At 34.3% G+C, this 22,056-nt stretch overlaps 6 protein-coding genes across 9 annotated transcripts; 2 read left to right on the top strand and 4 right to left on the bottom strand.

Annotated features, from left to right (window-relative positions):
• Window positions 1–125: 125 nt before the first annotated feature.
• On the bottom strand, window positions 126–3,590 carry LOC136782314 (U4/U6.U5 tri-snRNP-associated protein 1). Of its 3 annotated transcripts, XM_066741662.1 has the most exons (9): window positions 3,332–3,585; window positions 2,770–3,218; window positions 2,002–2,698; window positions 1,671–1,942; window positions 1,505–1,592; window positions 1,245–1,443; window positions 570–756; window positions 348–502; window positions 126–267 (listed from the first exon to the last, which is right to left on the bottom strand). In XM_066741662.1, the coding sequence occupies exons 1-9, from the start codon at window positions 3,492–3,494 to the stop codon at window positions 240–242; spliced, it is 2,238 nt and encodes a 745-aa protein (XP_066597759.1). In that variant the 5' UTR covers window positions 3,495–3,585; the 3' UTR covers window positions 126–239. The 3 variants fall into 3 exon arrangements, with proteins under 3 accessions (XP_066597759.1, XP_066597761.1, XP_066597762.1); XM_066741664.1 differs by lacking the exons at window positions 126–267; window positions 348–502 and adding an exon at window positions 1,056–1,172 and having other exon boundaries at window positions 599–756; window positions 3,332–3,590; XM_066741665.1 differs by lacking the exons at window positions 126–267; window positions 348–502 and adding an exon at window positions 1,056–1,169 and having other exon boundaries at window positions 599–756; window positions 3,332–3,589.
• A 339-nt stretch (window positions 3,591–3,929) lies between these two features.
• LOC136782399 (activating signal cointegrator 1 complex subunit 2) lies at window positions 3,930–7,596 on the top strand. Its single transcript, XM_066741822.1, has 13 exons — window positions 3,930–4,229; window positions 4,316–4,393; window positions 4,451–4,611; window positions 4,676–5,060; window positions 5,123–5,340; window positions 5,413–5,598; window positions 5,657–5,812; window positions 5,885–6,155; window positions 6,221–6,350; window positions 6,422–6,539; window positions 6,696–6,897; window positions 6,966–7,143; window positions 7,208–7,596. Exons 1-13 carry the CDS (start codon window positions 4,215–4,217, stop codon window positions 7,345–7,347), a joined length of 2,238 nt encoding a protein of 745 aa, XP_066597919.1. The 5' UTR covers window positions 3,930–4,214; the 3' UTR covers window positions 7,348–7,596.
• Window positions 7,597–7,691: 95 nt separating this feature from the next.
• Window positions 7,692–9,711, bottom strand: LOC136782400 (bridging integrator 3 homolog). The gene is made up of 4 exons (XM_066741823.1): window positions 9,377–9,711; window positions 9,204–9,305; window positions 8,970–9,144; window positions 7,692–8,910 (listed from the first exon to the last, which is right to left on the bottom strand). The coding sequence occupies exons 1-4, from the start codon at window positions 9,388–9,390 to the stop codon at window positions 8,404–8,406; spliced, it is 798 nt and encodes a 265-aa protein (XP_066597920.1). The 5' UTR covers window positions 9,391–9,711; the 3' UTR covers window positions 7,692–8,403.
• Window positions 9,712–9,802: 91 nt separating this feature from the next.
• Window positions 9,803–10,618, bottom strand: LOC136782223 (DNA-directed RNA polymerases I, II, and III subunit RPABC2-like). The gene is made up of 3 exons (XM_066741497.1): window positions 10,446–10,618; window positions 10,221–10,376; window positions 9,803–10,144 (listed from the first exon to the last, which is right to left on the bottom strand). The coding sequence occupies exons 1-3, from the start codon at window positions 10,472–10,474 to the stop codon at window positions 9,934–9,936; spliced, it is 396 nt and encodes a 131-aa protein (XP_066597594.1). The 5' UTR covers window positions 10,475–10,618; the 3' UTR covers window positions 9,803–9,933.
• Window positions 10,619–10,739: 121 nt separating this feature from the next.
• On the bottom strand, window positions 10,740–13,570 carry LOC136782194 (facilitated trehalose transporter Tret1-like). 2 transcript variants are annotated; one of them, XM_066741441.1, is made up of 8 exons: window positions 13,044–13,570; window positions 12,813–12,948; window positions 12,404–12,574; window positions 12,184–12,332; window positions 11,830–12,076; window positions 11,415–11,721; window positions 11,189–11,321; window positions 10,740–11,090 (listed from the first exon to the last, which is right to left on the bottom strand). In XM_066741441.1, the coding sequence occupies exons 1-8, from the start codon at window positions 13,083–13,085 to the stop codon at window positions 10,788–10,790; spliced, it is 1,488 nt and encodes a 495-aa protein (XP_066597538.1). In that variant the 5' UTR covers window positions 13,086–13,570; the 3' UTR covers window positions 10,740–10,787. The 2 variants fall into 2 exon arrangements, with proteins under 2 accessions (XP_066597538.1, XP_066597537.1); XM_066741440.1 differs by having other exon boundaries at window positions 12,184–12,335.
• A 3,143-nt stretch (window positions 13,571–16,713) lies between these two features.
• Window positions 16,714–20,878, top strand: LOC136782193 (facilitated trehalose transporter Tret1-2 homolog). Its single transcript, XM_066741439.1, has 5 exons — window positions 16,714–17,447; window positions 17,744–17,803; window positions 18,636–18,774; window positions 18,856–19,175; window positions 19,259–20,878. The coding sequence occupies exons 1-5, from the start codon at window positions 17,412–17,414 to the stop codon at window positions 20,219–20,221; spliced, it is 1,518 nt and encodes a 505-aa protein (XP_066597536.1). The 5' UTR covers window positions 16,714–17,411; the 3' UTR covers window positions 20,222–20,878.
• The last annotated feature ends 1,178 nt before the right edge of the window (window positions 20,879–22,056 follow it).

Below are 22,056 nucleotides of genomic sequence, written 5' to 3' on the forward strand. Positions count from 1 at the left end.
AAATGTTTTAGTTTTCACCAGCAGTCACAAAAATTACAATGATTAAGAATAAAGTCACATAAGATTTCCAGCAGCGAACGTCAAAGTACCTACGATTTCGACTATTAAAATGGAACTATTAGCTCTTAAATTTATGGATTATTTAAATATGTTTTCACAAATTAATCATTATCAATAATTATTAGAATCATTCTTATATACAAAATTAAAAACCACTGGGAAAGGTCATTTTAGAAACTTTAGTGTTTGGTTTTTGATATACTGGTCCTGGAAAATAAGAGATTTATTGTTTAGACAGAAATTAAAAAATAAACTATAATTATCTCAACTTTTTACTTATAACTTACGTTTGCATTTGTTTACTGCCACTTAAAACTATATAGGGTGACTGAGTTTCCTTTTGTTTAGCTTGTAGAAGATTTAAAGTACCTAACGGCGTATCCGTAGATGACATCCTCTTCATTAAAACTTCCTGCTCTGCTTTTTTCATTCTTTTTTCAACCTGACCGGAAGAAAGATTAAATTTAGGAATATTTTATTTTATTAATTTAAAAAAAAAAAAAAAATACCTTATTCTTTCCTGGACCTTTGCCATGGAATTTGTGTGAAAGATATCTAAAAGCTTCTTTTGCGCTCAAAACGTGACCATCATCATCTATGTACTCCAATTTTACGTTTGGCTTGAAGCCATCCTTTTCCTTGAAATCAGACGTAGGTCCATTGAAACGATCTCTTCTTCCAAACTTGTCATCGTCCCTGAAATATAATTTCAGGCATAAATAAAATAATGATGGAGAGTAATTTTAGTGTATATCAAAATGTATATTTAATCACTGTCAGACTCCGGTGTTCGGAATAAGGCTACAAAGATGTACGAAACCTAGGTAAAATATCAAGGTCATACACAGAATATATTCGTTTTTCCAATTAATTTTTGCAATTAAAGCTTTTTAAATTTAAGAATAAACAAAAATACTTATTTTCAATTTAGCTGAAGAAAATAATTTTAATTTAAAACGGAATCTTTTTTTTCTTTTTTTCGTATTTTAACATACCTTTACAAGCTGTATGCTCTTCTTAGCCATAGCACTCCTCGTTCAGCAAGAAAACTGCAGGAAATCAGTAGCTGACCCATTCCGAGCACCGAATTCCAGACTTTACTTACTCGACTGCTAACCGACAGTTCAAATTTACTAATAACTGCTATCAGCCATACTTAAAGAATCAAAGAAAGAAATACCTACCCATAAGTTTTATCTTCAATAGAATAATTTTGAGCTTGCAAATGTGCAAATCTGCTAGCAGATGGACGGTTACTATCTTCCTTTTGCAAATATCCTTTACTCATAGCCAATCTCAAAGCTCCTCCAACTCCTTGACCTAAAGATGGCTCAGCATCTAATATCGCGGCCTCTAAGGTTACTGGCTCCACTTTTCTGTCATCTAAAAAAATTATCTCACATTGCTATTACTGTTCTTAAAAAATTCATATTAATACATTTACCCAGTTTTACAGTATTCCATGCTCCACGTCCATCATCCTCTTCATCATTCTCTGGAGATTCCACTTTAATTCCGTCCACCTCAAAATCCTACAATAATTTTTTTTTAAAGGCAAAAGACTTTTTCTTTATTTAAATTATATCTAAATAGTTCTATTTTTATTTTACCATTAGCTCTTGTCCATTTTCCTCTCGATTGCCGGCTAAGCCGTAGGTTGGTATATCACCAAGAGTCCTACAAAATTCTGCTGTAGCATTTAGTACAATATTTCCAGCCTGATTACCATCCATCTCAGCTTCTTGTTTTATCGTTTCAACTACTTTTTGAATACTGCCCTGTGATAAATCCTTCAATTTTTGAGCCTTTCTTAAAGCAATCTGTAGATTCAATTCTTTGTCGTCCTCTTCTATCTTCACCCCAGTCAAGTCTTCAGCTGGTGCTATAAAATTTTAATATTTTAATATTTAATCTAATCAATAGTTATATTTACATCATTACCTCCTAAATCATCAACATCTAGAGTGTCACTGTCTTTGGGTTCTTCAACTTTTCTTCTTCTACTGCCCAAGTCCTTTAAATAATCATTACCATCAGGAACCAGATCATCTGCCTTTAGAATCTTCTTTTTGCTTCGAATTTTCCTAACTTTCTTCTTAGGCTTTTTAAACTTTGTCAATTCTTCTTCATTATAATATTCACTGGCCAATTTTGGTTCAGCCATAGTCAGAGTCTCCAGTCGTTTATTGGCCAATTTCTGTTTAACAATATCAGCTTTTCTCTGTTTTATTTCTGCTGTGTTCACCATACCAAGAGCAAAAGCATCTTTTTTGACCCCTTCTATTTCCTCATCATATTTTTCAAGCACAACTTTCTTTGGCATTCCAAACTCATCAAAATTGTCATCATCATAAGCATCATAGCCCGGCTTCTTTGTTTTGTTCAATATATTCTTCTTGTAACGTTCGTCATCCTCCATATTGACATTTACAAGTACATCGCCATTTTCTTCTAGAACTCCTTGGTCTTTCAATGTCAAAATAACTGTTCTACCCTCCTCAAAGTTTTCTACATTGTGTTCTACTTTTAAACCTCTTAGGTCTTTCTCTGTGTAAGCTTTATTTCTCGTGTAATTAATTTCTTCTTTTACCAAGTTTCCTATACCAAACTCTTCATCTAGCTGATCCAACATTTTTGCCTAAAATTTTTGTAAAAATAAGTACAAGAAAGTAAGAAAACAATGATTTCACAAATAATAAGAATTCTTACTCTTTCTTCAGCTTTCTTCTTTTCCTTCTGTAACTGCCTATTTTTAGCCACCCAAGCCTTTGTATCATCATCAGAATCACATTCACCTAGGCCTTTTACTTTTGACAAGGTAGCTTCGATCTGCCTTTTTTGCTTCTGAAGACCAACCTTTTCCTTCAACTTTTCCGTCTTAAGCTTCTCATTAGCATTGGGTGCTGGTTTATGATAAAACTCACCTAAATCATCCTTGATTTTGTTTGGGTCATCCTTAGAAGTATTATCAACTTCTAATGGCTTCAAACCCAGTTTAGCTCTAAGTCTGTTTGTTTCTTCTATAGATAAGGATGTCTGCGATGCACCTCCTTTAGCAGGAGATGGACTATGCTGCTTTGATATCTCTGGTGGAGGTGGTGTTGAGAGATGAGATGATTTTGAGATTTTGGGTGGTGGAGGTACATTGACAATTTCCACTAGAATGTATAGAAAAAATAAGACTAATTTGAAAGAAAGGCAACAATTCAAACTAATTATTACAAGCGAAAGTTAAGAAAGCTAAATTATGCAAAATAAAAAAGAAACATACCATCGCTATCATAATCTTTGCGTTCTTTCCTGCGATGTTTTTTATGATGCCTATGTTTCTCCGACTTCTCACGTTCTGGCGAATAGCTTCGAGAACGACTGCGATGTCGTTTTTTCTTTGTGTCTCTGCTTTTCTCAGTTTTATGTCGTTTGTTAGAACCCATTTTCTACCCAATAATCGAAATTAAAAACTACTCATAGACGCAAAAACTTACAATGCAATGGCCGCGTTCAGAATTCGTTGCGCTAAGGTAGTTTTATGACTGCTATGCAAAAGACGACTCATGATTGGTCAAAATGATTCAATTGACCAATCATAAAATAGTGCTACATTAATGCTAAGATTCTAAATACAATCAATGTACCAGGAAAGCTCTTAAATCAAATAATCATTGTAGTATGTATACAGTGCATTAAAATACAGCGAGGATAAAAATTTTTTAGAAGCGTGTTTGCCGTTCATAAGTCCATAAATTTGTCTTTTTTCTTGCGGTTCGTTCAGGAACTGCTTTAACTTGATGTTTGCTAAGCTAGCAGGCTACATCCGCTACATGCCCCTGCTCAGTGAGCGCTCAGTGAACATTTCATTTGATTGGCACCTGTGCAAAGTAACCTAAACTTTACGATCAACTGATTTGTGCAATTGTGCTGCTTGAAGTTGAATAGCCAGATTAGCCAGTAGCCCTACTCCCAGTCCCACTCCCCCCCCCAGTGTCTTCAACGAACGTTCCGTGACGATTTCAAGAGCGTGTTTGATTTGTTTTTTTACCATTGCTAGTAAAGAGTAAGTTATGACAGTTGGTCACAGTGAACCACAGTGAACTTTGAAAACATTAAGTTTTTAATTATAAAACCTTTATAAAATATTGCATGCACTCTAAAACATGGAATGTATCGAGGTAATAATATCTTCGTATATATTTTTTATAATTTCTTTCATTTGCATTATTATTAGGATTCTCATTCAGTTACTTTCCTCCTATAGAATCCAGAATTCAAACCTATCGAAGAACTTGAGCTTATTGTGGAAGAAGAAAATAAGAAAATTACTGTGCCAGCCCTTGTATGTAATTCTGTCTTATATATTTTTGAATAATTTGTATAAAAATTATATTTTTAGAGCGAGTATTGGGTGGAGGAGAGATATTTTTTACATTATGAGATACCAGGTATTTATGATGAAAATGGATTGGAAATACCTGGTGCTAAAGAACGGTGGATAGAAATTATAAAGTTTATGATTGATGACTTAAATTGGTTACTTAGCTTGCCTTTTCATAAGTAAGTGATAAATCTACTTGAAGGTCTTATTATTATTTAGACTTTTTAACAGCTGTGTTTACAGGTTTTGGTCTAATATATTATATAACAATTCAGCATTTGATACATTGATATCTTTCCTTCAAGAATTTTCACCATTTTATGATTTGGAGCATTTTCCTAATGTCCCTGAGATGATTGAACTGGTAGAAACATTGAAAAAAAAAGTTCTTATAGTTTTTGCTCGTTTTATAACAAACAAAGAAGGGCAGAAAGAGTATATGGAAAAAGAATATCTTGGAAATCTCCTATACAATAATTTTATTTTTACAGTACCTATAATATTTGACCTATGTCAATTATATGGTAGAGAGAATGGGAAAACAATAGAAAAGATTTTACAAAGTTTATTTACCCTACAGCCGCTTTATTGTAATGATCTGAAGAGAAGTGTACCATGTATAATAGAGGTAATGATGCACAGTTAAAAAGATTAATTTGAATATTTTATAGAAAACTTAATTTTTTGTAGGCATTATGCAATGTTGAGCAAGCTTTTCAGGTTAATACAATTTCTGAAGGGAATCCAGTTAGTGTTCTTGCTAACAGAACTAACAGCTCTCAAATGACATTATCTACTTTAAAAGATATGTTACTTTTTGTGTTAGATATTTTTTCTACACTTGGTATTTTTTTATCAATTTATCCACCTGCCATTCAAATATTTCATCAAGAATCTTTTCTAAACAAGTAAATATTTGTTTTGAATATAAAAGCTTTAATAGTAAGTTTGTATTAATCTTTGTTTCTTCTATTTATTAGAATGGTCTCAATTTATGATGCTGTTGTTCCAAAAATGTATAAAAAATTACATGAATTAGCTAGTACGGATGAAAGTATGCCAATGTATATAGAGTTGAAACATTTATTAGACGTAACTAGAGTAGAAATACTACAATTGTATAGAGTTATTATTTATCATCCAATAAAGATTATAGAAAAGAAAAGGTAAACTCTGCAAAATTTTATTATTTTAGATATTTGATCAAAACAAAAATATTTGCAGAGATCCCTTAGTAGAAGAAGGTTTAAAAATGCATATAAATGATTTCCTTGAATTATTAACTAATGCAATATCGGAAACAGAGTTTATAAATGACTATAATCACTTTTATCCAGTTGATATGGATATTCAGGTTCTTTTAGAAATATGTCCAGAAATGTATCCTTTAAGAACATTATTAATTAATACATAATTATAGATAAAAAATTAATTTTCTTAACATAAAATAAGTGATCAAATGAAATGTGATTATATATTAAGCTCAATAGCTGCAACTATTAAAGATTTTAATGCTAAAAACTCCAAAAGTACTAATAACTTTTCAGTAAACGAATTAAGAAGCATAGATGAATTGAGTGGAATACAAAACTGTGAGACACTAGTTGATGGAATTATTGAAAATCATGCACAAAAATCTATTATTAAGGAGTCCGTTGAATTAAACTCACTTATCACAGGTGTCACAGATATTTTACCTAGTCTAAATAATGGGTTTATCGAGGTATAATAATTAGAAAATGAAAACGAGATTATCAATAGAGAGCAAACATGTTTTTTTAATTTTAGAAATGCTTGCAACATTATAAGTTTAATACCGAGGATGTTATAAATGCTGTACTAGAAAAGACTTTACCACCTCATTTACAGAAACTGCTGGACACCTCTATGTTATCAATACCACCAGATCCAATGGCAAGTTTTTTTTGTTGCAAATACGTTAAATAGCTTTCTGATTTCGATTTAATTGGTCCGTTTTTTTTTAGGAAGCTTCTGCTGCTGTAGATGCAGCTATTGGGAGAGAAAGATTAAATGTATTTGACAATGACGAGTTCGATATAATGACAAGGGATAATATAGATCTATCTAAAATACATATAGGAAAAAAGTAAGAAAAAAATACATTTCTTTATTTAAAATTATAATTAACAAATAGTAACAATGATTTATAACATAATAAAAATTAAACTCAGGTCATAGTTCAGCTAACTATATTTCGTTTGGTACTAACCATTCTTTTCTCAATGTAAATTTATTTCCATAGGCAAGATAAATACAAAAATGTAAATGATTTGCTGAATGACAAAACTGATATCAAAAAACTTAGTGATATATATAATAAATATAGTCTAGTGTCCGATGATTACAACGATGAGTACGATGATACTTATGACACACAGGATGTAAGAGGATTTGTTCAAGATGATACTGTAGAGATTGATTCCAGGCCATTCACAATACCCAGAGTATCTAAATATATTTTTAATGTTTAAAGTTTTATCGTACATTTGAATTAATTTTATTATTTTTAAAGGTATTGCGATCTAAAAACGAAGAGATGTCAGAGAGCGAAGGAGAAGACGAAGTAACCGTGGAAAATTACAAAGAACAAAATGGCAAAGATCATTTTATTCAAGATCCAGCAATATTAAGGGCAAAAGCTGAAGAGCGAAGGCAAGCTGCGCAAAGTGCAAAGAATCGTAATGTCGTTGGTATGTATATTTGAAAATTAAAATCTCTATCAACTTAATGTTGAATTGCTGATTGCTTGTATAGGTAAACCCAGAGGTCAGGGTCAAGAAAAAGATGTTCTAGTTAATAGGAAAAATAAAAATACACATAAAGCTACCCATGCCAATCACAATCGCCGATCCGGAGCTGATTTTAAGCGAAGGCATGGAATGGTTCCATCATAAATTATTCATTCACCTTATATATTGGCCGTAAAGACCTACCAAATTAATTTTTACTTCTATGTATCAAATTTTTTTTTTGTTACATTCAGTATAATAATGCAAAATTTACTTAAAAAGTTGAATTGATTGTTTGGACTTTTAATTGTTGTTATATACCTCTATTGTACAATTTTTATTAAAATTGGTTAAAAATGTATTGATTTTAATAGTTTAACATGTTGAATTAACCCCAGTCAAACTGGCTGAAAAAATGTGATATGAGGAAAAGTATTACAACCGGTTTTTAAACGTTTGTAAATGTTTATTATATCGATCAAAATGATTGTTAGTTAATTCTAAGACTGCCCTAGGTGTATTATACGATTTCACAATTCTATCAATATATAGGAAAGAGACGAAAAATAAACACCCTGAATTCAATAAAAAAGTTACTTAAAATAAATAAAAACAATAGAAATTTTAATTTTTTGCAATTATTATATTTTTAAATTCTAAAAATTGTATTCAATCTTCGGATACTCTTTTGATATCACTGGTTGGTGGATGACCAGACGCAGCGACTGACAATGTACACACCGTCCGTATTGATAGATTCTCCCAATAGTCCACCGCGGTCAAAGGGTTAACAATTTCGAGAAAAATGCAAAGATAAAGTAAGTGTATATGCGGGGCAAAAATTATTTTTTAAATTATTTATTACATTGATACAGATTCGTCAATAGTTCTAAAAAATAACAGAAAAAACATTTGTCATGTTTCAAAGAAAAATAGAATTAAAAAGCGTTAGTATAAACTGATTTACACCATCGATTTTGTCCCCGAGATTCGCAAAAGAAAGAATTGTAAATTGACTGAAAATCTTGTTCGTTATTTTTTTAGGGAAGCAGAACGATGCAGACGAGCGTGGCTAGCTTCGTACCTTTCTTTATCCATTTTTTCGAAAATGATTAACCAAGAAACGGTTTTATTGGTGGAACATTAACCAACACTTCCATTTTTTCCCCATCATTCCATATTGGTTTGGCTAATTTCATAGACTTTAATAATTAATAACTACTAATGGCTTTTCACAATAGTTAGGCTTTTTATCTTACTGAGTTGATTTTGTAACTCATGCTCATATTCTTCATCAGATAAAACTACATTTGTTGGTGATTTTAGTGTATTTGTGGGCATTAACTGTGCAAAAAGTTGAGTGGATTGTCCATAATATTCTAACTCAATCATGATTAGAGCATGCACACTGGGTTTAATATATTCCAGTCTTTTCTCTAGAAACAATGGTAATTCCTTTAGCAACTGTGTGTGAAGGGCCTTTAATTCCTTTCCAGCTGTTTCTTCAGCCCTTTTCTCTTTTTCCAACTTTGCAATTGTGCTAGCCATTCGATCCTTTTTCTCTTCCAATTTCTTAAGACGAACATGTGAAGCTTTCCATACATTAACCAGCTCCTCCCTTTTCATTAGAGCAGATTGAACCAATTCAAATTGACCACGTAATCTTCTCAAAGGTTCTATAAAAGTTTCTTTACACAAAGTTTCCATTTCTTGAATATTTTTACCAGCCTATAATCGTTATAACTCTTTTATCCAGAAAATCCTTGTTTATAAATTAAAAATCTTACCTGAGTTGTAACAGAATGATATTCCTCTATGATCTTTCTAAACTCATCATTATTTTGAGCTAAAATACAGTCAGTTAGATTTGTGCTTAAATTGCGATCTGTTGTATCTAAACTTGTTATTGCTTTTAAATATTTTTTCATTTCCTTAATTAATTTCCTTATTGCTTCTTCAATGCTGTAAAAATTAAACAGTTTACTTTACATGAAAATGATAGATAAATAAGGATTACATACTAAATTAATCTCTGCACTGCTGTATCAAGATCCCTGTCTTCTGACAAAGATAACAGAGGTGGTGCTGGAGTAGGCTTAACTGTCAGATGGTTTTTCTTCAACCTGTCAAAGTTGATGTATTATTTACAAAATTAGGTTATGATCATATCTATTGAAAACCTTTAATTTCTTACCAGCTTGTCATCATGAAATGTAAATGAAAATAGATTCACCGTTAATTAATTTAAAATAAGAATCCCGACTGAATTAGATTATGGTCACGTGATATTAATTAAAACCCATATAAAATATGTTTAATCTCATTATCATTCTGTTATCTGATATGCAGATAAGGTATTAGATGATTTACCATTTTTAATACACACATCCACGAACTAAACATTCGTATAAAATTAACTTTTTCTATTCCTGATGCATTAAATGTCTATTCTTCTTTTTAGAGATGACGACGACTTTTCGTTTCTCCATTACACTACGTCTGTTTCTTGACCCCCTGATACGCCAGGTCATCTACTGCAAAGGTTATGGTTATGGAAAGCATGGAGGTTATGTAGATCATCTATCACATTCAAGCTTCTGGAATTTCTAATATTTTAACGCATGCGTGAAGGATAATATTATTTTAAAAAATTGTGTGTATACTTTTAATAAAAAAAAATAATTTTATTAAGTTTATTATTTATCACACAACTCTCCCATATCTTATAATTAACATTAAGTGTAAAATGGTTCAGTGATCGATTATAATTAATTCATCTATACCCCAATCTTCGAAACTGCTATCTGGCAAGTACCTCCTAATGACAATTGGAATTTTTCTCTGTTTCAATTCCTTCATAGCAATCTGTAGAGGATCCGTTTCACCCTCTAGCTCTACCATAACTGGAGCACACATAGCTATTTGCAGAGCTCTTGTTCCTAGGACTCTAGCCCGTTCATATCTGTTAAACAAATTCAGATGTAAAATACATATGAGGAAAAGAATGCTGTTACTAAGAGTAATTGACATTCAAATACTTTGTCATATATCTTGTAGTAATAATTCTTTTTGACTTTTGCACACTCCCACCAGCATCCCCAGGTGCAATTAGTTCTAAATTTTCCCCTTCATCTTCCGGTGGTTCCAATTCAATGTTATCGTCATCATCGACGTCGTCGAAATCATCAGCTACTCTAAAATTTTCAAATTATATCGTTAGAACCTTTTCTAAACCAATTTAAGTTTATTGTCTCGAAACTTACTCGTCTCCATCAAAGCCATCGTCTGCCATCTTATTAAAATGTAAATAAAGAAAATAAATCGACTCTAAGCCGGCTAACCTAACCGATTGAACGACCACGACGCGCTCGCGGTCTCTTCTTCAGGTCTCTTATTATGATGAGTGATGACAGCTGACAATAATTGACACTTGTGACTTGACACGACTACAGCGACACTGCGGAACGTGGAGGAGGAAGGAACAAAAATCGTCCAGGTTTGGTTAGGTAGGGCCAATAAAGAGAAAAAGGCGGAAATTTTAAAAAATCGTGTATAATTAATATCTATTTATTTGTATAAAATAAACAAAAAAATCACATTTGATTTTAACACTTGATCCTGAAACAGGGTTTTTGGAAGTTTTCCTCAATTTCAGTCTTAGTTTTCCCCTTGGTTTCGGGTAAAAATAGCGTTAAAAAGATGGTAGCGATGATACTAACCGCAGCATACATACAGATAGGAGCCATTTTATTAATTTTCACCAGTCCAGGATATATTTGCAGAGCGGAGAAATTGAAAATCGAAGCCATGCAAGTGGTGAACGGAGCTAGAATGTTGACGTAATTGGTTGGAAAAATTTCACCAATCATTGCATATGGTATATTTTGGAATCCAAATGATCCGACTGACTAAAAATGTATAAACACGTTTTTCTTTTTATTATATTATATAACAATATAAATATAATTATAAAAAGAATTAATAGGTATTATATTATTGTTTTTACCACAAAAATAAGCATGCTTGTCAGTGGTATACCGGGAGTGGAATTTGGGAAAAATTGATTATAAGCGAGTAGAATTATCAGACATATTGACATTCCTGTTCCAGAAATGATGGAACTTGGTTTTCTTCCTAATCTATAAAATTATCATAAATAAAAGAAGAAGAATGGTTTTATGAATATTATCGTTGATGTATGCATATTTATGTAGGAATTAAATTGTACAAACTTGGTGCCAGTGCAAACAAGAGCGATTCCTCCAATAACTTGTAAAACTCCTACAGCTGTGGCTGTAACGTAAGGATCCAGAGTGACTCCGATGTTTACAGCAATGTCAACAGTGTAAGAAATAAAAACGTAAAGCCCGCTGAATTGTTGAAAGAAGAAATACGCGTTCATGATGACCAAGGGCTTCCATACTTCGGCTTTCCTCAGGCAACTTCCGGTCGATTTTAATAACAATACAATTGCCGAAGACTCTTCTTTCTCCTGCTGAGGACAATCCCTGCTAAGTGGGATTTCGAAAAATTCCGATCCTACCGATTTAATCGAGTTATAAAATTATTATGCACAAAGAGAAAAGAAAAAAGCACATTTATAACAATATTAATATAAATATATATAAAATTTGCAAGATATTATACCCTGTTCGATGGATCTTGAATTAATTTTCTTTTGAGATTCGCTGTATTTTATCATTTCTGCAAATTCTTCCTGGAATTCCGTGGTTTCTTCGCAAAGTCCTCGCAACGTTAGCAAGCATCTTTTCGCATCCTCCAGTCGTCCTTTGGTCAGTAGCCATCTTGGACTCTCTGGTAAGAGTAACATGACAGAAACTACGGATATTACCGGGAATCCTATCGAGACAATTGCGATTGTTCTCCAGTCGTCCTATATGTATATATATGATACATGCACATATAAAACAAATTAATTTCCTTAATTTAAATAGAACATCCGAATACTCAATTTCCAAGAAAACCATGCAGCGTTCCTACTTTCATCAGAGATCCGAAAATATAAATCAGCAGAGCTCCAACGTTTATAAAAATGCTGTTCAGAGAGCATAGAAGAGCCGTGAACTTTGGCGTTGAAATCTCCGCGACGTAAACGCCACCAGGTGTGGCACACATCCCAGCACCAACTCCTGCTTAAATTCCGGTTAAGGTTAATTAATAAAACTTTTAATTGGTGAGAAAATTTTAATTAATCCCCTACCCGATAAAAATCTTCCAATTAGCAGCTGAGCTTGGTTGAAACTTGTGGCCACTACGATCCATCCAAGAGCACATACGGAACTTCCACTTGCAATAGCAATTCTTCGGCCATATTTCAAGGTTGTGACGCTGATCAAACAACCAACGAGCTGAGCGATCGACGGCAGGGAAGCTACGGAAATAAAAGCCATGCATGCAATCAACTGCAAACAAAAACCTCAGAAAATTTCCATTTCTATAAATCAATCCACCTGATGAACGATATAATACACTATATATATATATATATATATATAATATGCAGTCTTCTTATTCCAATAATTCCAAACAAAGTTTCATTTACTTCTCCACACAATAAAATCTATAGTATATTACTCCTCGTCAAACAATATTTATTATACAATTTTTACCAAATAAAGCAGCGGAATCCTCGTTCAAATGAACTGCCGTGGTATTTTTTTGTAACACTGGTAGAACCACCGAGGAATATCCAATAATCATTCCCGGACTAATCATCGCTAACACTGTTATACCACTGTACAGTAACTGAAAATAAATATAGTATATCATCACTCGATAAAAATTTCTTTAAAGAGTTACAAAGTTGCATTATTTATACTGTGAAATAATTATGTGCATACCTGAAAAACAGTTTCTCTCTTTAAGTGAATTTTCTGTGACATTATAAGATTGATTAGTTCCTTTTAGTAGTTGTGAAACAAATGTTGGATAAAAATATGCAATATTATTCCCTATTGGCCATTGTTGCAGTTATCACAGTGACTTCCGGTTCTCGCAGGAGGCGGTTGTCGACAAGTCGCGGTTCATTCGCAGACTGAATCACTTTTGCAGTTCGTGTGCCTTCGACATTTAACCAAGAGCATTATCAAATAAACAGTTTACGAACTTGTGTATTTAGTTACGCGCGGCAGACTTGACAAAGACCGATAATCACTCTTGTAAATTATGACGTCATCGTCGTAGACCGAAATTATTTTTAGGCGTCATTCGAGTGGAAAAAACGATTAGTATTTTTTATACTATAACGAGAGCTTCGATCAAAGAGTCAGGATCGGTGTTTAATTCGTAGGCTTCGAGTTTCGGTAAAGATTGCAGAAATACTAAACCATGATAAAATTGTGTCAAGCGATCTCCATTGATCGACAATCGACATACGACTGCGAGGCTACGAGGAGGAAACGTAATTTTCTTTTTATCGCTATAGCATAGCTTAAATTTCCTTTGCATATCGGTTCAGACAAATTACACACACCACCTGACCCACTACACCGCTACCACCCCCCCCCCCTCCCCTCTCATAATGAAAACGCGCTTCGAACGTTGCCTGAATTATACATACTCGTTCGACGAAGAGTACAAAAAATTCATGGAACAGCTCCATCGGAGTGAATCTTGCGCAAATAATTCTATTATCAGTGATCGTTATTGGATTTGTGGAAGGACGGAATGTTTTTGTACGAATCTCCCGCACGTGTGGTAAAATGTGTATATAATTAGAGATTTCATTTAACTTTGGTTAAAAATAACGTTGAAAAATTGGAGTCATCATCTAACTGCAGTGATTCGAGTAGAAAAATTATTCTTTCGCATTTTTGCGAGTTTGCAAGGTGTATGATTGCAGGGAAGAAAAAATTGGAAGCTGCAGGTGATGTGTGGTGTTCGAGCTGTGCTACAAAGTTCGCGTGTATATTTTAAGGTACCTCGATTAGTCATTCGACGAAGAGTGCAGAAATTCATGGAAGAGCTTCGTTGGAGAGAATCTTGTGCAAATAATTACTTTGATTTTTAAATTATCTAGATTATAGTCTTTCGATGATGAAGAGTATAAAATATTGACAGAAAAGCTTCACTGGAGGGAATCTTGTGGAAATAATTCTATTAAGATAAGGCGAGGGAAGATCAGACACTTTTTTTTAAGCTATAATTGTGCAATGTAATAGTACACTCATTTTCTCATCTTAATTATATCTTCAATAATTAATATATATATATATATATTGGTATCAACCCAATGTGAATTAAAAGCTTTACAATTCGTGGTAAAAGAAGCAACAATTTTCCTTGAAAATTTCATTTATATATGGAAAATTACAAAAAATAGCAAACACTGTCAACTTGTCTCGCATTTGAAGCAACTTTGTAAGTGACTAATTTCTAATTAATTCAAATCTATCTGTCTATGTTCCGAGGTGAGATTGGAATTATTCATAAACCATTCGTAGAATGCAATATACCGCATTAAAATAAGTTGATTTGTTTAAAAATTATCTACTCATTTTTAAGCGAAAAATCTGGGTCGAATCGTATTAACATAATACTGCAGGTTTATAACTATTACATTTTAATTTATGTATGTATAAATATTAATTGATTAAGATCTTGCCCCCTTTACAACCTACCCCGCTTCTCCTTATCAGTGATCGTTACTGGATTTGTGGAAGGACGAGAGGCTTCTGCAAGGATCTCGTGATAAATTGCGAATATAATTAAATCTTCGATTTCATGTCGGATAAAAATAACGTTAAGAAGATCGGAGCTATCATCTAAACTTGCAGCTTATAGCCTGCAATGTTTCATTGTTTTTATTTTAAAGCTTAATAAAACTATGAAATTACGAATAAAATCCAGGTGTATATATATATTTGCAAATTGCTGTATGTTCTGCAAAATCTGAAATATCTAGGGTGGTACTTAAAAATTAACATTGTGTCTGTACAATTGCAAGGCCAAAAAACTGAAAACTTTATAGCGACACGCGAGTTGAAATTACTTGGTTTAATCATTTGGTGGAGATTGTAAAAGATTCCTAGAAGAAGTTGTTCGTAGAAAATCTTTTCTGCTTTTATCTCAGAAGAATTGCACTATCAGTAACCGTTAATGGATTCCTGGAAAAAAAGTTTTCTGCAGCGATTTGGCGGTAAATTGTGTGATCAAAGATATGCTACATATATATATATATATATATATATATATATATATACACACATATGTGTTATTGATTACTTAACTATAGAATGGTTCACGTATAAAAAGTTATTTCAAGAAGACGACTAGCTTCCTTTCTCGAAAGTTTGCTTATCAGTGATAGAAACTGAAGCAAAAATGCATTTCCAAGAATCATTTGTAAATCGATTGGATCAGCACTGATAGGCTTTCACGATTAACGAAGTTCCGACAAAAAGTGCATCAACCTCTTATCCACATGTATTCATGATTGTGCGATCGCCTATATAATCATTTCAGGACTTGTGACATCATCTCTCAAGATATTTCAATGAGTTACGCTTTCTTATCTATTAAAGAGATCAATAAATTATAAATAATTAAAAAAATTGTATTGCTTCGTTGTATTTGTATATCAACATTATCTTTTTCAGAAATAGGGGAAAGAATTTGATCATTTTCAGACGAATAAATGTGGAATTATTATTAATGACGTAGAAAAATGTATCGTTTATTATAGTGGATCCTTAATATTGTAATATAATTAAAATATTATTATCCAAAATATTTTTTATAGGGAAAAGCAGCTCTTGTGCGATCTTCAAGATCGATCGATTAAAACTTGACGAAGAGTGAAGAATGCCGGCCGGCCTTTGGCGTCATTCACACGCGTTCCGCTATATACGAGTCAAGGTTCTCGTATGATTCGCAAACGTTTCTGACGAATCTAATCTCTCTTGACCTCTTCCGTAATGCTTCAGAATAATTCCAATAATCCAACAATAATTGAGAATTGTTTACGACCAATTTCTGCTTTCTCTGTTTCGTTCGCTATGTTTTTTAACTTTTGCAACCGATGAACCACATTCTTCCTCGGTTGGGTTTTGTCATTTGAACACCACGTTATATATATATATATATATATAACGAATAGCAGCTGCTTCTTATTAACTTTATTAACCCACACTCGTATCCATTAAAATTTCCCATCGAAACGTCGCCATCTTTGCCCACCACACCCCCCCCCCTCTCACAAGTCCTCATTAATTCAATTGTTTGTACAATTGTTTCACAATCGTTCAAAATTCGCTGAAAATATTTCTCAACAAAAAACACGAACAGATATTTTTTCTGTATTCTTTTTTTATTAAATTACGTATAAAGCTAAATTTAAAAGAGGGGGGGGGGGGGAGTACAAATTGATCTCGATCAATACAAAAATTATATAATTTTAGATATACATCGAGCGATAATAATTGATTCGTAAAAAAACAAAAAAATTTTTTCGTCTCATCCCTATTTTATTCGTAGACCTCGTCTGGCTACTCGAATGCAACACGTGACTTGTGAATGGACCTTAAAGATCGGAAAGTCAGTAAAGCAGATAAAACCGAAGTTGCTTTCAGTCGATAACGAGACACCGAGAGTCGCTGGTCTCCTGTCAAAGTTTCTCTACGTGTGTGTGTTTACGTCGAGTCCTGCACGAGAACACGAATCCTGCCACTTTATCACCAATCCTGTGCATATCCATAAAATTCTAAAAATTGGTGAAGAAAAAAAAGAAAATGAATTTCCAATTGCTTTCCATAAAATATTTTGAGAAATAAACGACAGAGGAGAATTTTTAAGGGTTGAACCAGGAAGAGAGGGACGAGGGTCTTAAAAAAATGGAATAATCAAGGATCAAAGGGAAGGGAGGGTGAGCAATGTTTTTTGTATCCCGATAAATAGAAATTTGATCGATTGCTCGGGGCTATCGAGGATTAATTTGGCGATAAATGTTTGATTTGGAGAAATTAATTTGAGCGAAGAATGCTGATCACCTTGAGAGAGCTAAAAGAGTGAGGACAGTGTCATCGCGGCTTAGGGTGATGCAGGGTTTTTCTCCGCGGGAGCAGATAATAATAAGCCCGCTGATATATACCTATATATAGTAAGCATTGCAACAATAACTCGAAGGGGGAATTCGGTGAGAGGAAAAAGGTGATACAGGTGAACGCAGCCTGCACTCTGCAGTCGAGATTCACAACGCCACGCGAGGAATCATGAGCGAGGCCACCAATTCGATGGATAACAATAAGGTATATCGCATATCACTCTTATCAACCACATGCACACTCGTCGCACCCTCTTATTACATTATTTTTTTTTCTTTAAAAAACAAAACTTTATGGAATTTCCATGCTGAAATTATATTTTGTATGGATAACTCCTATATATATATATATATATGATATCTTGAGAAAGGTTATCATCGAGGCAGGGGTCTCTCTGAGAGTGTTACCACATCTCTGATGAACAATCGAATCAAACTGGACTCGTGCAATGCTTCATTTGTTTCTTTTCGAATTCCTCTGTAAATTACTGTGTTTTACAGGTGGTGGCCCTGAGGCCAGAGGAGCTCAAGGAGCAAGAAAAAAAGGGTATTATTTATCAGGTGAGTCGCTAAAATATTTCACTTCAAATTAACAATTTTGGTAAATCGAATTAGCTTGTTTATCACGTGGTGAGAGTATTGTGCAATCGTACAACAATTCCACGTGTTGTTTGTAAATCACTCGATGAACAAACGTGACTTTTGTATTAAAGTACTTTTTTTTCGTTTCATTGCGATTATTATCTGCATGCTCGTTTTATTATAAAGTGAAAGCTTTTGTCTCGATGATTTTATGTGGTAAATGATACGAAATACGTATCAAGTTGATCGTAGTGCAACGTAGAATTAAAATTGCAGCAGAAACAAATAATACTATTGAATATTTATTAGATTGACTAAGTATAATACTTATCGCATCGGTGCAGAGAAACTCGCATATGCAACTCTCGTTATTATCCTTTCCGGGTTATTATTATTCATATACTATTGCTTTATCGCGAAATTAATCCTTTGTAATTCCAGAAATGATTTTTCTAGGTCGATTCAATTGTATATGTTCTATATAAGTTCATTTATCTATTCTATATCTTCGTTTAATAGCCAAAAACAGGAAATGACTGGAATTTAATATTATTACGTCATTTTAATATCAGTTTACGATCGACGTCAAAATACAAGCAATTTGTGCGTATTTCGATGATTTAATCCACCAACAGAGATATATACATTACTGGAGAGATTAATTAACGAGAGGCTTGTGAAATTACCAAAATTATCAGATAAAATCTTATCGATAATAAAAGCCTTGAGCTTAACATTTGCGTTTTTAATTTTTAGCATGGACACAAGACATTGCTGAATTATTCTAACGATATTTCTTCATTTCCAACAGATCAGTATCTGTCTGTTGGTTTGCTTCGTAGTGCTCGGACCATCCATGGGTTTTGGATACAGTGCAATAGCAATTCCCCCGTTGACGTCGCTAAAAACCGATGACCTTAGATTGACCTTGTCTCAAGCCAATTGGTTCGGTTGGTAACAAAATGTGTAAAAGAGAGACGTGGCAAAGTTTGTCATTAGAAAGAAATAAGAACGAAGCGATTAATTTTCAGCCACAGCATCTGCCCTGGGCATCCCGTTTGGTTGCGTGGTATCGAGTTTCGTGATGAGCCGGGGCCGGAAGTTGAGTCTTCTGGCGATATCCGGAATATCTTTGATCGGTTGGCTGACGATACACTTCACCAGCAACTACGAGCAAATTCTAGCTGGCCGAGTGATTTCCGGTGTGGCTACCGGAATGGCTTCGGTACCAGCCACCGTCTACATAGCTGAAGTTTCGGGACCAAAATGGCGGAGCACTATGGTCACGTGGACCAGTGTATCCATCGCAGTTGGGATCTTGTTGGTCTACGTATTCGGCTATTTTATCCAAGTAATAAACCTTAAGAAGAGAAAAGAAATAACTTACAACTTTATTCGTACAATGTCACTTTTACCCCTGACACTCCCACGCAGGAAAACTGGAGAACGGTAGCCTTGATCTGCTCGCTGTTCCCCGTGGTCTCCATCGTGCTGACCTTGACCCTGATACCAGAGAGTCCAATGTGGCTGCGAGAGAAGGGTCGAGTGGACGAGGCAATCACCGTGCTGAAGAGGTTCCGGGGAGTCCCGAAGGATCAGCTGGCGAGTCCTGGTCTTCTGCAGGAGCTGCAATCGCGTCACCAGAACAGGAAGAAGCAAAATTTGTGGAGGCACTTGACGAAGAGGACATCTCTGGTACCGTTCGGCATCACCCTCAGCTACTTTCTGTTTCAGCAGTTCTCCGGGATCTTCGTGGTGATTTATTACGCGGTGAACATAACCCAGGAGGCTGGCCTCAAGATGGACGCCTACATGGGGGCCGTCCTCATCGGTCTGACGAGGCTGTTCGGTAGCCTCCTGGTGGCTTTCGTCTCGAGAAAATTCGGTCGAAGGCTCCCAACTGTGGTTTCCGGCGCGGGAATGACCTTCTTCATGGGCGCCTTGGCCTTGTACCTCTACATGATCGAGCTGGGATACGAATTCAACGACGGAGGCGTAATTCCCGTTATCTGCGTGCTCATGTACATTTTCGTCAGCACTCTCGGCTTTCTCGTGCTCCCTTTCGCCATGGTCGGCGAGCTCTTCCCAGCCAAGGTCAAGGACGTTCTTTCGGGTACCACGACATGCATCGCATACATATTCAGCTCGATCACGGTCAAGACTTATCCCGATATGCTGGCGCTTATGGGAAAGCACGGTGTCTTCCTCTTCTACGCTTTGGTCTCTCTCGTTGGTACCATTTTCCTCGGAATTTTCCTCCCAGAGACCAAGGGCAAGACTCTCGACGAGATCCAGGATCTCTTCTCCAAGAAGAAGAAGACGAGGAATGGATTCGTCGAGGTTCTCGTAGATGATGGCAAGATTATGCCCATGAAGACTTGCTCTGTTGAGACGTAATAATGTTTTTCTTCTCTTTCTACTCTCTCTCTCTCTCTCTCTCTCTCTCTCTCTCTCTCTCTGTTATATATACCAAGCAAAGTTAACATTTTTAATTAAACACACAGAGAGTGTACAGATAAGAAAAACCAAACTAATGTTTCCATTATGTAATCTCTCGTTTCTGTATTTTTTCTTTACTTTTGTTTTTATTCATATAGAGAGTCAAATTTTACGAGAGAGACTGGAAACGATTTACTCGTATATTCTCAAGTATTTCCTTGTCCCAGTTAATTTAATTTACAGCTACCTTTGAAAGATAGCTAGCTCTGTGTAATTTAGTCGTCAGTGGTTCTCATCTAGAACATGAGAAAAATTAAGGATTCTGTTTTTCTCATGTATGGTGCTCGTGGCAGTTATCCTGCTGTCTCTAAATACCAAAAGTTTTGTCAAAATATCTCATCTTCTCGCCATCAACGAAAAAATACTCGTATATGTTTGTTGATAGCTGACGTAATTTTTAAGATTGTCGCCATAATTAGCAATAAGTCGTGTTCCATTCTTATCGAATCCATCCAATTGATGCAAAGTCAGTCTCTGATGGACACCTGTATTCTATTAACATTAAGCTGTAACTTATGTTTTGTAAAATAAATTTGATCAATCGAGTGGATATAAGAGGGCTCTCTCGATTTTATCAAGAATGATTTGCGAAATCTCAATTAGACATGTTTATCGAGTTGCAATAATCCCTCATATCTCATCTAGATAAAAGGCTAATAACTAAGGAGTGCCGATAAGAAAATTTATGTGTCTCTTATGATAAGGAAGTCTGCATAATTATCAACCGAGTTTATTCTTTATATATATACTGTGTAAGGTATTATTTCACAAGAAGTCTCAAAACATTGGCTTAATCAAACGCTTATTTCCGTAACTATAGCATATTTCAATAATTTTTAAATTATAAGATGTCTTGGGCATTCCTTTGTATTTGGATTTAACGAGGTATTACGAAAAATCGATATTCCTCGTAATTACGTAGATAAATTAACTTTTATAGGGGGAAACCTCTCGTCAGCAACCCAGTACCTAGCACCAAAACCGTACAGTATTTTTGTAGAAATAAGTAAAAATTGTATAAGGAATGGAAAACACGGTTAAATTTTCATTTCCCTAAATAATTTCATATATCCGACACAAGGGACCATGGACTACAATTGTCCAATTTTAAATACAAATTTTAAAGTCCTTTGGATCGAATTACTTTAAACATTAAAAATTAATCTATTTTAATGTAATTAAATTTATAGACTCTTCGACGTAAAGAGTTAACAGAGAAAAATTCAAATTTTCTAAATGATTACAAATTTATCCTTAAAATTGCTTTAGAGTGTCTCGCGCAAAAAACAACATTATCACGGAGACAGAATAAAACAGGGACAAAGAGGAAGAGAGAAATAAAGAACGTAACAAAAAATTGCAATAAGTTCGCATTTGATTCGCTCGTCGAACTGTCGTTTTATTATTAAAATCTTAAATAATAAATTAACAAATGGCGTAACAATCACGATAATTAAATAACAAACACAAAATAATGTACAATCTATTAAGGATTTGGGTGGGGGTGGGGGGGGGGGGGGGGATGAGGGATAATTTTCTGCGGGGAAGTACAGGGGTGCGAGGGCTACAATGATTAAAACTAGCTGATAATAATGTAACAAGCGAATATCTAGGTGTTAAAATGATAATGATAATGATAAATTGAAGATGGATGATATGCGGTACATTAAACGATATACGTAACATTAATTATCTAGCGATTACGCGGCACTGGAAATAAATTATTCGTCCTT

This window comes from Prorops nasuta, unplaced genomic scaffold, assembly GCF_024137725.1.
Source record: "Prorops nasuta isolate Cenicafe-Biocafe unplaced genomic scaffold, Cenicafe_Pnas_1.2 PNAS00025, whole genome shotgun sequence".
NCBI classification, from domain to species: Eukaryota; Metazoa; Arthropoda; class Insecta; order Hymenoptera; family Bethylidae; genus Prorops; species Prorops nasuta.